Below are 12,832 nucleotides of genomic sequence, written 5' to 3'. Positions count from 1 at the left end.
ACGGATTACGAACTGACTCACTAATTTTCACAGGCCTCCCCCCACCCCTCCGGGGGGTGGTACAGAGGCAACTCCCGTTTGAGAGATGGGGAAGTCAGGCACAGAGCAGTGGGAATGCACAGCTCGGAAGGGGTAGGCTGACTCCAAAACTTTTGCTTTTAACCACGGTCAAAGTGGGAATTCTGGTTTTAGAGCATGTATCTTCAGGATTAGATTCTGTCTCTGATAGAACAGAAAGCTCCCCCAAACAGTGGTTTACCCCAGAGAACGGGGGGAGCTAGATCAGACTCCTCTGTGTCCCCTCAGCTTCCTGCAGGCCACTTTTTAATCCAGCTATGGGCTGCAGTAACCGGATCACCAGGAGCTGGAGTAGGCAGCTCCATTCTGTTGTTTCAAATCTTGAATTTGGCATCTGCTGACACTTCCTCTCGGAGAAAAGTTGAGGAAGTGGAGCAGGGCTAAGAGCTATTCGTCTGTGGACATCATCCCCATGCTGTGGAATCCAGAAAACTCAGGACAGAGGCCTGCCACCAGCCTCCAGGGCCCTCACAAGCTGTCCTCCAAGTGTGACTGGGTTTGGGAAGGGGAGGCTGAATGGTGGAGAGAAAGAGAAAAATAAACCCAGAAGCTCAGGTGAAATCTGGTAAGAGACCTCATTGGTTCAGGTTCACTTGAACCATAAAAATGGTTAAATATTAATTTAGGTTCTTTTAAAACAAGGGGCAAAATTCAGAGCAAGGAGAGGTGGGCAGGGGCTATAAAGAGCACTGGTTTGTTTAGGGAGAAGAGCCAGGAGCCGCGAGGTTTAGAGAGCGTGAGCTGTTTATTCTTGTTGCTACCTGTACTCTCCCCCAGATGGCCTGCCTCCTCCACGTGTTTCAGAAAGTTCTCTTCTTAGTGCTCTGGGCGGGGGTTGTAGGTGACAAGCTGCTGGTGGTCCCTCAGGATGGAAGCCACTGGCTCAGTATGAAGGACATAGTTGAGCTCCTCAGTCAGAAGGGGCACGACATTGTGGTGCTGGTACCAGAAGTCAATTTGCTGCTGAAGGAATCCAAGCACTACACAAGAAAAACCTACCCAGTGCCATTCGATCAGAAAGAGCTGGAGAATCGTTACCACTCTTTTGGAAACAATCACTTTGCTGAGAGATGGCTCCTGAACGCTGCTCAGATGGAGTACAGGAATAGCATGATGGTTATTGACATGTACTTCACCAACTGCCAGAGCCTGCTGGAGGACTCGGCCACCCTGAGTGTCCTCAGGGAGAGCAAGTTCGATGCCCTTTTCACAGACCCAGCCCTACCCTGCGGGGTCATCCTGGCCAAGTACCTGGGCCTGCCCTCCGTGTACCTCTTCAGGGGCTTCCCATGCTCCCTGGAGCATATGATGAGCAGGAGCCCAAACCCTGTGTCCCACATTCCCAGCTGCTACACTCAGTTCTCAGACCAGATGACGTTCCCCCAACGGGTGGCCAACTACCTCGTTAATTCCTTGGAGACCTATCTGTTCTGCTGCCTGTATTCAAAGTATGAAGACCTCACCTCCAATATCCTCAAGAGAGATGTGCACTTACCCACCTTGTATCGGAAGGGCTCCATTTGGCTGTTAAGATATGACTTTGTGTTTGAGTATCCCAGACCGGTCATGCCCAACATGGTTTTCATTGGAGGGACCAACTGCAAGAAGAAAGGAGTCCTGTCTCAGGTTGGTAGTTTTATTTCTTTTTGATTGCTCTGTTTCTTAATGGGCAGACATTGTTCTTACACGCTCAATCTTCCCTCACTCATTGCGCTCTTAGCCAACTGTCACCTGTGAGGGCTTCCTGAAGAAGGGGATGCTGGGCTCAGAGTAGAAGGGTATGGATCTGAGGCTGAGGTTCTGAATGATGCTGAGGCTTTGGATGAAGACAGGGGGCATGCCTGGCAACAATAGGAGGTATCTTTAGCTAGGTCATCTGGGGACAGTCACAGAACATAGAATGAGCCTTAGAAATTTCCAGTCTAAATCGTACAACCACCTGTTGAAGAAACAGATGAAGGCTTGAACAAGAGGATGCATTGCTGAGAGGACAGTCCATGGGGAAACCCATTCTCCCACCTCTGTAACATGCTTTTTTCTGGGCCCACAAAGCAGAGATCATCAAACGGCAGCTAGTGGACCAAATCTGCCCAGAGGCCTGTTTTTTTAATATGGCCCAGAGCTAAGAATGGTTTTTATATTTTTATTTCATTTTTTAATTTTTATTTTATTTGAGAGAGAGGGAGTGAGAGGAGGAGAGAGCAAGTGTGTGGGGGGGCACGGAGAGGGGTAGAGGGAGATGGAGAAGCAGGCTTCCTGTTGAGCAGGGAGCCCAACTTGGGGCTCGATCCCAGAACCCCGGGATCATGACCTGAGCCAAAGGCAGACACTTAATCAACTGAGCCACCCAGTCACCTTGTTTTTATATTTTTAAAGGGATGTTAAAAACAGCAACCACGAAGAATACGTAGCAGAGATGCATGTGGCCCACTAAGCCTACATATTTACTACCTGACCTTTTATAGAAAAAGTATATTGACCTCTGACCTAAGGCAAATGCTCTTAGATGCCTTCCTGACATATGGGAAGAGAGCCCAGAGCTACTATGGAAAGTTAAAAACTTGTGAGTTCTTTGTTTTTGTTTTAATATTTATATCTTTGAAAGGCTTCAGCTCACTCTTTCCCAGCAGAATTCTCTTTTTCAATGCATTTTTCATCAGAAAGAAAGCCTCAAATAGGTCCCAGAGACCCTCATCCCTCTTCTTTCACATCTGACAATTTCTTTGTTAGCACGTTGGACAATTGGCCCTAGCCCTGAGAGCTGGCAGGAGCAGGGGCAATGAGCATAATTGGACTGGGTCCAGGAAGCATGTGGCACAGAATACAAATCCCACATGCCAGGAAAATTTAACCAAGTAATTAATAAGCAAAAATATTATAAGAAACATTTGGCATAAAAAGGAAAAGAAATCGCTTTTTTGGTACCTTTCATCCCGACCGTCCTATTTTTGCAAAAAGAATTAGATTTAGTCATATTGCAAAGCAAACTGTAGTGAATGCATTTTTTTGAACATCAAAAACTTACATTGGCATCTCAGTTACCCAAATGTCCACCATAGAGAACCTTCTGTATTACACAATATGTAATTATCAACTTGTATTTTTATATTAGGAATTAAAGTGATTAAAGAGTTTTTTTTTGTTGTTGTTGTTAGATGATCAAACCATTTCAACGCTGTGGGGAAAAATGTGTACTTGACGTGATGGAAATGTTTTGGAATCATTTAGAGGTGGTCGTTGCATAACACGGTGAATGTACTAAATGCATTTACCGTTCACTTAAAATCATTAATTGTGTTATGTGACTTCATCTAAAAAGATTACTTAAAAAAGAAGATACATCGTAGATCAGGAAAAATAAAGACCTGATGTATAGCTGGAAACAAACCAACAAGAACAAAACAAACCCAAACACTCCTTAGGAGGCAAATAACTGGATCAGGCAACACAGAGCCCACCATACAAGGGTCCACTAAAAGTTTAGAAACATATTTGACTTCAGAAATAATCCAAGAAATTCAAATTAATAAACAGTGAAATTCGATTTTGCTCATTAAATCAGCAAGCATGTTTTATAGGTAACTATTGGCCTACCTACAAAACAACTATAATTAAGTTTCTTATTACGCTTTTGCTAATGTGCAGAGCCTTTTGAAAACCAGAGCCTGGTGAACACTCCTTGCAATAATGCTATGATTCACAATCTGGGGAGGTGTGCTTATTCTCAGGGTCACCTGTGTGCTGCCAGGCTTGTGTGTAACAGAGCATGAGATCACTCCCCAACACCCACAGTAGTGTGACTGACTACAGCTCCTCCTGCCTCCTCTGCCCCAGGCGGGACTTGGCCCTCTCAGAGGGCTTCCTGGTCGTTTTTACACAAGATGCTCCCAGAGAAGCTGCTCAGGCACCTGGCCGATGGTTCGCACTGGGGAGACCAGATGTCCTGAAGCCACTTATCCCGGTCCCCACCCAGGGCCTCCTTTCCAACCCCGTGCACCCTGTCACCTGGTCCCTCCGCCTTTCCCTCTGCCCACAGGGGCTCTAATCCAGGCCAGATGCTGGAACACTCTCTCCGCTGTCCATGTTTCTTAGTTGAGACTCATCTGTCCCATGACTAATCTCTTTTCCTTAGGTTTCCAATATCTCCATTTTTAAAAAAGTTTTATTTATTTGAGTGATCTCTACGCCCAACGTGGAGCTCGAACTCATGACCCTGAGATGAAGAGTCAGATGCTCTCCCGACTGAGCCATTTTAGAAGAGTTTGATGTGACATTTCAGTATTAGAAGGGCCGTTGAGGTGTTTTCCTTAGAATAAAGGAATTCAGAGATAAATCCTGGTCTCTTCCAATTGCAAAGCAGAGAACTGCTCAAAGCTTCAGGGACAGGTTTTTACTCTCCCTCTTAGGGGCCACACAGACCCAGGGAGCTCAGGCTCCTGGACTAGCACATCCTCTCTGCCTAGCCTGCTGTGGGAGGGAATGCACCAGAGCCCAGCCCTAGCTTGAGCCAGGGTGGGAAAGGACCAGGTGTCCCTCCCCTGCTGGCTCCAGGGATCCCTCCTTTGTCCCCATTCCATTAGTAGAGTAAGGACTATAAGACTTGGCTTCAAGTCCAGCTGTGTGGCCAAGGCAGGTGGCTTATCTCTGGTGTTCATTTCTCCATCTGTGAAACGGGAACACTCTTGAGGTCAGGGCTGGGGGCAGGGAAGATAGAGTTTATGGGAAAACTTTGAAACTGTAAATACAACACATGCAGGACAGGCTGCTTTAGGCTGGAGTAACAGGATGGAGGCCCCTCAGACAGGAGATGGTCCAGTTTTCCCATATGTGAGCAAACCAAAATTTCCAGGCAAGCCGAGTGAGCTGCCTGAGGCTACCGGCTGCAGTAAAGGGCTGAGGCAGGGTAGAACCTACCCCCTTGTCACTCTCCCACTCGGAGGCCACATGTTTGCCCAGAACTCTTTTCCCAGCTATACAAGACCTAGAGGGTAGCAGCCCCATGAAGAGAAGGAAGGAGGGAGAAGGATGAGTCAGCGGATCTGAGGAGCTTCGTTCTGGCCACGTGGCCTTGGACGTGAGTCTTCTCATCTCACAATGGGGCTGACAGCATGTGCCTCACTCCTCACAGACTGTTTGAGGATCATGAGGGCAGTGTGTGGAGGGGCTCGGTGGACTATCAGGGGAAGCCATGGCCCCTGCCCCTCTCTTTTCTGGACCTTCACTCATTGCAGGCTGAAACGTTCTCTCTGCGAGCTGATATGAACAACATGACTTTCTCGCACCATTCTTTGGGGAGCATTTTCTCAGAAAACTAGATCCCAATTCCTCAGGACTAGTTCTGTTCCCAGGTTGTCTCGTGTTCTGGAGTCATCTAGATAGTGGTTCTCAAATAGGGGCAATTTTGCAACCCTGGGGGATAATGTCTAGAGACATGTTTGGTGTCATGATTAGGGGATGACACTGTCTAATTTTAGAGGCCAGGGATGCTGTTAAAAATCCTTTGTAAAGCACAAGAAATACCCACCCACCCACACCCAACAAAGAATTATCTGTCCCCCAATAGTGCCGAAGTTGAGAAATGCTGATCTAAATCAATGCCATGTGACTATCAGTGACTTTTACCAGCAGGGCCCCAGCTGGGTGGTGAGGGGCCCCAGGGATCCTTTGCCCACTCCCTGAGCCATCTGGTCTCCTTTCAGGGGTCTCTACAAGTAATAGTCACTAGGGCTGCAGCCTCTACATTTGTTGGTTGAGCTGAGGATTGAATCCCAGGCAAGTCAGGGGAACAAAACCCCAAAATGCCAAGTCATTCTTAATAGGTACTTTTTAAAGTACATGACTTAGGCCAATGTCTACAATGTCTTTCGTGGTTTGTTTTTCTTTCAAAAAGGATTTTGAAATGTGTTTATCTTTATGACTGATTGGACATGCAGAATATTTTGACAGTATTGTTTCTGTTAATAAGTAATTATCCAGAGTAGCTAAATGTTAGCAGGAGTCAGCAATTTTTTTTTTAAGATTTTATTTATTTATTTGACAGAGAGAGACACAGCAAGAGAGGGAACACAAGGAGGAGAACTGGTAGAGGGAGAAGGAGGCTTCCCGCGGAGCAGGGAGCCCGATGTGGGGCTCGATCCCAGGACCCTGGGATCGTGACCTGAGCCGAAGGCAGACGCCTTACGACTGAGTCACCCAGGTGCCCCTGGGAGTCAGCATTTTTTAAAAGAAGTATTCAACATGAGTATCTGAAAAACTCGAGAACCTTGCTTGATTAATAATTGACATAATTTTTTTTTTTTAAAGATTTTATTATTTATTTGACAGAGAGAGACAAAGGGAGAGAAGGAACACAAGCAGGGGGAGTGGGAGAGGGAGAAGCAGGCTTCCCGTTGAGCAGGGAGCCCGATGTGGGGCTCAATCCCAGGACCCTGGGATCATGACCTGAGCTGAAGGCAGACGCTTAATGACTGAGGCATCCAGGTGCCCCAATAACTGACATAATTCTAAGAGAATGAGATTAAGTGGGTTTAAAAAAACAAACAAATAACTTTCCTGAGCTATAAGTCATGGATCATACAGTTCATTCATGGAAAGTTTACAGTTCAGTGGTTTCTAGCATATCTTTAGCAACCATCACCACAATTGGTTTTGGAATGTTTGCAATCACCCCTAAAAGAAACTCCCACCCCATTAGCAGTCACACTTCAGCCCCTGGCAATCACTGATTTATTCTTCTGTCTCTACGGATTTGCCTATTCTGATCATCTCAAATAAATGGGAATCACAGAATATGTGACTGGCTTTTTTAACGTGGCATAATGTTTTCAGGGTTCATTCATGTTGTAGCATTATTTTTTATTACTGAATAATATTTCCTTCTATGGATATACCACACTCCATGTATCTACCCATCAGTCGATGGACTTTTGGGTTATTTCTATTTCCTGGCCATTATAAATAATGCTGCTGTGAACATTCACGTGCAAATTTTGTGTGGACATATGTTTTCAATTCTCTTGGGTATGTACCGAGGAGTGGAATGGCTGGGTTGTGTGATAACTCTATGTTTTATCTTTGAGGAGCTGCCAGATTTTTTTTAAAAGTGCCTGCTCCATTTGTTTTATTGCAGCAAAATACACATAAAATAAAATTCACCATTTTAAAGTGTGCAATTCAGTGGTGTTTAGTACACCTGGCATGTACACCGTCACCACTACCTAGTTCTAGAAGAGTCTCGTCACCCCAAAAGGACATGCACATACCTTTTAAGTAGTCACTCTGCATTCTGCCCTCCCCAACCCCTAGCAACCATCAGTCTGCTTTCTGTCTATAGATTTGCCTATTCTAGATACTTCACAGAAATGAAATTGTACAATAGGTGGGCTTTTGTATCTGGCTTCTTTACTTAACGTAATGTTTCAAGGTTCATCCATGTTGTACCATGTGTTGGTACTTAATTCCTTTTTTTTTTTTAATAAGATTTATATATTTATTTGGGGGAGGAGGGGCACAGAGAGAGAGAGAGAGGGAAAGAGAGAATCCTGGAACATACTCCCCCCTGAGTGTGGAGCCTGACACGGGGCTCCATCCCAGGACTCTGAGACCATGACCTGAGCCGAAACCAAGAGTCGGACGCTTAACGGACTGAGCCACCAAGGTGCCCTGGTACTTCATTTATTTTTATGGCTGAATAATATTCCATTGTGTGGATGGACCACTGTTTGTACATTTATCAGTTGATGGACATTTCTTTTTTTTTTTTTAAGTTTTATTTATTTAAGTAATCTCTGCATCCAATGTGGAGCTTGAACTCACCATCTCAAAATCAAGAGTCGCATGCTCTTCTGACGGAGCCAGACAGGTGCCTCTGCTGCTGGACATTTATGTCATCAGTTGATGGGTTTACACTCTTTGCCATTGTGAATAGTGCTGCTATGAGCATTTGTGGACAAGTTTTTGTTTAACAGTTGTTTTCAGTTCTTTTGAGTATATCCCCAGGAGCAGAATTGCTGGGTCAGATAGTATTTCTATGTGTAATTTATGGAGGAACTGACAAACTGTTTTCCACAGTGGCTACACCATTTTATATTCCTACAAGTAAGGTATGGATATTCCAGTTTCTCCACATCTTTGCCAACACTTGTTATTTTGCATTTAAAATTTTTTATTATAGCTATCCTAGTGGGCAAGAGGTGATATCTCATTTTTATTTGCATTTCCCTAATGACTATTGATGTTGAGCTTGTTGACTGTTCTTATATCTTCTTTGGACAATAATCTATTCAAATCTTTTGTTTAGTTAAAAAATTTGTTTTTGGGGCGCCTGGGTGGCTCAGATGGTTAAGCGACTGCCTTCGGCTCGGGTCATGATCCCGGAGTCCTGGGATCGAGTCCCGCATCGGGCTCCTGGCTCAGTGGGGAGCCTGCTTCTCCCTCTGACCCTCTCCCTTCTCATGCTGTTTCTCTCTCGCTCGCTCTCTAATAAATAAATAAAATCTTTTTAAAAAAATTTGTTTTTGTTGTTGTTGTTGAGTGTTGGAGGGAGTAATTGGGAGGATGCTCATGCTGGTTTACCTGGGGGCTGGACAGGCAATTGGAGGCTTCTCAGCTCCTTCGCTGTCCTTGGGATGTATGTTCTGCCCACCATTCTCCAGTGGGAGCTGTTTCCAAGGATGTAGCCTTGAGAGAGTCAGGTGTTGTTGATGGTATATTATCTGGATCGTATAGATGACTGAACCCAGTTAAGGCCTCTATGTAAACTTTTAAGATTTGGCAGGCAGGGGCAGAGATCTACTGGTCTTGTGGCCACTCAAGACAAGCCTTGTGAGTGAGTTCCCTTCCTTATTACCCCTGCCACCCACCATCTGGAGTGGCCTGCCTCTTTCTTTAGTCTCTCCTTGCCCTCCGTGTATGGTGGCCAGTTCGCGAGCCAACAATTGGTGAACCAGCCAGGAAACTGAAGAAATGGGCCTTGGGAAAGAGTGTCAGGAGCATTACAATGTTAAATCTTCCCATCCCGTCTCCTTATTTATTCTGTCTAGATTTCTATCTTAGAGTTGCTAAAGAACAAAAATCCAACTGAGTAAATTTGCAGATCTAATTGGCTTTATTAAGGATTCATGAATTGGGCAACATCCCATCTAGGAAGTAGAGGGGAGCTCTGAGGCATTGTATGAAAGGGTGGTTTTCATGGGAAGGAGGGTGGGGTAAGGAAGTTATTAGTGAAAGACCCCTGTCCCTAAACAGAGTAGTAGAAGACTGGAGAAGAGGAGTGGAGTCAGAGCTTGACCCGAGGCTGGGTGACCACTACCTCTTGTTCTGAGGAAAGCAGGCTCTGGGGGAGGGTGCTCTCTGGTCCCACTATGTCATCGATAAGGGTTGTTTTGCCCATTTACGCTTTAGATAACAGCAACTCTTATTCTGCGAAGTAAATATAGAACCCTCAACAAACCCTTGTGTTGTCCTCATGTCTCCAGTGCAGGATCCTTTGAGATATTTCCATATTTGATGGCCGCTTCAAGTAGATCCTTCCCTGACCATTGCAAAAGATGTCCTGGTGTGGAAAAGGAACAAAATCAAAGGGCTAGTGCCTCCCTTCCTGTTTAGAGAAAGCTGTCTTAGCAATGTTATATGTTCTTCTGGGTGTGCTCCATGTTCCCCATAAATGGGAGGAAAGAGTTTTAGAGATTTCAGGTAAGGTCACATCCAACAGAGAGGTTATGCTTGGAGACTGGGGCGTTGGTGACTCCTCAGAGCTCAGAAATAGGAGGACATCAAATGAAATGGGCATCCACAGCCCTGTTTTGGGAACTGGATAAAAAGCAACAGAGTGAATTAGAGTGTTCCCTGGAGAGAGCAGCCAAGGCAGATGAGCTTTTCCGTGATAAGGGAGATTGATCTCTCCCTGCGTGGAAGCAGAAGGGTAAGGCCGGTGGTGAAAGCGAGGGATAGATCTAGTCTGTAATGATTAACACGAGGAGGGCATGCTGCCTGCCAGTTACCTGCCATTCTAAGTGGCTCAATGATAAGATAAAGACAAAGGAAATAAAGGCGTAGGAGGCATAGCCTGGTCTGAAAAGTCAGCTGCTTTGGGCTTCTGTGGACATGGCCGCAAGATTCCTGGTTCCCCTGCCAGCACTCGTGGGGCTATTGCTCTTCCTGTGCGTTGGACCGGGGGCTGAAGGGGGGAAGGTGCTGGTGGTGCCCATGGATGGCAGCCACTGGCTCAGCATGAAGGAGGCCATGCAGGAGCTCCACGCCAGAGGCCACCAAATGGTGGTCGTTTCGCCAGAGTTGAACATGCATATCAAAGAAGAGGATTTTTTCACCCTGACAACCTATGCCATTCCGTACACCCAGGATGAATTTAATCATCTCCTGCTGGGCCAGACTTATCTGGTTTTTGAAAGAATGCATTTTCTAAAGATGTTTTTGAAATCTATGGAAAGTTTGAAGAGTGTTGCTTTGGTTTTTCAAAGGTCTTGTGAGGAGCTGCTGCGTAACAAGGAGCTGGTCAGGGACCTGAATGCCAGCTCCTTCGATATGGTTTTAACTGACCCCGTTTACCCCTGTGGAGCAGTACTAGCTAAGTACCTCTCACTACCTGCTGTGTTTTTCTTGCGTTCCATTCCATGTGACTTAGATTTTCAGGGCACACGGTGCCCAAACCCTCCCTCATATATTCCCAGGTTATTAACAATGAATTCAGACCACATGACATTCCTGCAAAGGGTCAAGAACATGCTCTACCCTCTGGCCCTGAAGTACATTTGCCACATCTCTTTCACTCCTTATGCAAGCCTTGCGTCTGAGCTTCTTCAGAGAGAGGTGTCAGTGGTGGACGTTTTCAGCTTTGCATCCATGTGGCTGTTCCGAGGAGACTTCGTCCTGGACTACCCCAGGCCAATCATGCCCAACATGGTCTTCATTGGGGGTATAAACTGTGGCCACAGGAAGCCATTGTCTCAGGTCTGTATTGGTGCTTATGTCCAATCAATGTTCCAGGTGGAACACGTTTTTTTTTTTTTTTTTGGTTGTTGTTGTTTTTGTTTGTTTGGTTTTTGTTTTTAATTTACTTCCAGGTGCTTACTTATCTGCCAGTCTTTCTAAGATTTCTACCTCTCATTCTCCTAACAGTTCGGTGAGATAAATGTTAAAGTACCTCCACTAGGGTAGTAAAGATTTGCAATGGTCACCAAAAGAAATGAGAGGCAGGGGTGCCGGTCTGTGATAGGATTGACAAGCACTGGTGTGAGTCAACCAAGACTGTTCTTTCGTAAAGGCAATTGACAAGCACTGGTGTGAGTCAACCAAGACTGTTCTTTCGTGGTTGTGCAATTTTCTCCGACTGTGTAGGAGCAGGGATGTTGAGTTGTGAGCTGATCCATCAGGGGTTTTTGCTTGTGGGGTGTTTGCTTGTTGAGGAGAAGGACAAAGGAACCAGCAAATTGCGTTTGTTGACATGATAGTTTTTGGTGGCCCTGTCTCGGAAGGGACTAGAGTGTGATCTGATCACAGGAGACCTAAACACCAAAAGGAAGCAGAAGTGTCAGAGAGCTTGAATAAATTAAGTGGAAGTGAGACAATGTGGAAGAGATACGAAGGGGTCTGTGTGGTCCAAGAAAGAAGTAAGTGAGTTCAACTTTTCAGAGATGGAGCTGTGCTGACAAGTTTTCTGACCAGGAGTTGATGTCAGGGATATGACATGGGGACAATCAGAGTTGGATTGCAGGTTGGATAGGTCTTATACTTAGGATGCTGAAGTCATCAAAGGATGGTGGGAGGGACTTGGAAGATCAAACTATGAGCCTATAAACCCAGTGAAGGGGGCGGGCAGTGATGAAGAGAACAGAGTCTAAAAAGGGAAGGGGATGTTAGGAGGAGAAATCAAGAGTTGGACGCTTAACCTACTGCGCCACCCAGGCGCCCCTATACCACGTCTTTATCCATTCACCTATTTTATTTTATCATCCATTCTATTGATGGACATTGGGGCTCTTTCCATAATTTGGCTATTGTAGATTACGCTGCTATAAACATCAGGGTGCATGGATTCCCTTCAAATTAGTGCTTTTGTATTCTTTAGGTAAATATCTAGTAGTGCAATTGCTGGATTGTAAGGTAGTTCTATTTTTAACTTTTTGAGGAAACTCCATACTGTTTTCCAGAGTGGCTGCATCTTTTAGTTTTCCTATGTGAATATATTCTCTGGAGTTAACTGCACTGGTTCAAATTCTCACTCCCATTTTTCTAGCTGAATGGGCAGGTGAGCAAGTGACCTAACTATTCGGGCCTCACTATTGTCACAATGAGTACACAATAAGTATTTTCTATTATCATTATTTAAAAAGTGCCCAGAAGGAAAAGGTATGTCATCTGAAGACGTTTAGATATGTTTGTGCCAAATTTATTGGGTACACGAGAGATCGTTTATACTGAAATTCTCAAGTATTATATTTGATAGGCATACCATTATCACTTTTGTTCCACTACATTTTTTTTTACTTTGAGATCTTGTCACTCTTATTTATTTGGTTTGGTTTACCCTTAAATGTGACTTCTTTTAAGTAGTTTATGGAAATTTTCTCCAAGTATGAAAGATCAAAGCCTAAATCTTTCATATTTTTGCTCCTTTTCTTTCTTCTTTTAAGATTTATGATGGGTTCGGGGTACCTGGGTGGCTCAGTCAGTTAAGCATCCGACTCTTGATCTCAGCTAAGGTCTTGATATCAGGGTCGTGAATTGAAGCCTCACG

General features: G+C 45.0%; 1 protein-coding gene across 2 annotated transcripts in view; it reads left to right on the top strand.

Moving 5' to 3' along the window:
• Positions 1-754: 754 nt before the first annotated feature.
• The window catches only part of LOC116634979 (UDP-glucuronosyltransferase 1-6-like), a 33,420-nt gene continuing 21,342 nt past the window's right edge, over positions 755-12,832 (top strand). Inside the window, exon 1 of one of the 2 annotated variants that reach the window (XM_032408783.1) lies at positions 755-1,704. In XM_032408783.1, coding sequence (XP_032264674.1) covers positions 856-1,704 — 849 coding nt within the window. In that variant the 5' untranslated portion in view covers positions 755-855. Of the gene's footprint in view, positions 1,705-10,157; positions 11,047-12,832 lie in introns of those variants that run through there. The other variant, XM_032408700.1, reaches the window with a different exon arrangement.

This window comes from Phoca vitulina, unplaced genomic scaffold (genome assembly GCF_004348235.1).
Source record: "Phoca vitulina isolate PV1807 unplaced genomic scaffold, GSC_HSeal_1.0 scaffold1, whole genome shotgun sequence".
Taxonomy (NCBI): Eukaryota; Metazoa; Chordata; class Mammalia; order Carnivora; family Phocidae; genus Phoca; species Phoca vitulina.
The sequence above is the reverse complement of the archived record's forward strand: the minus strand, read 5'-3'. Positions and strand labels throughout refer to the sequence as shown.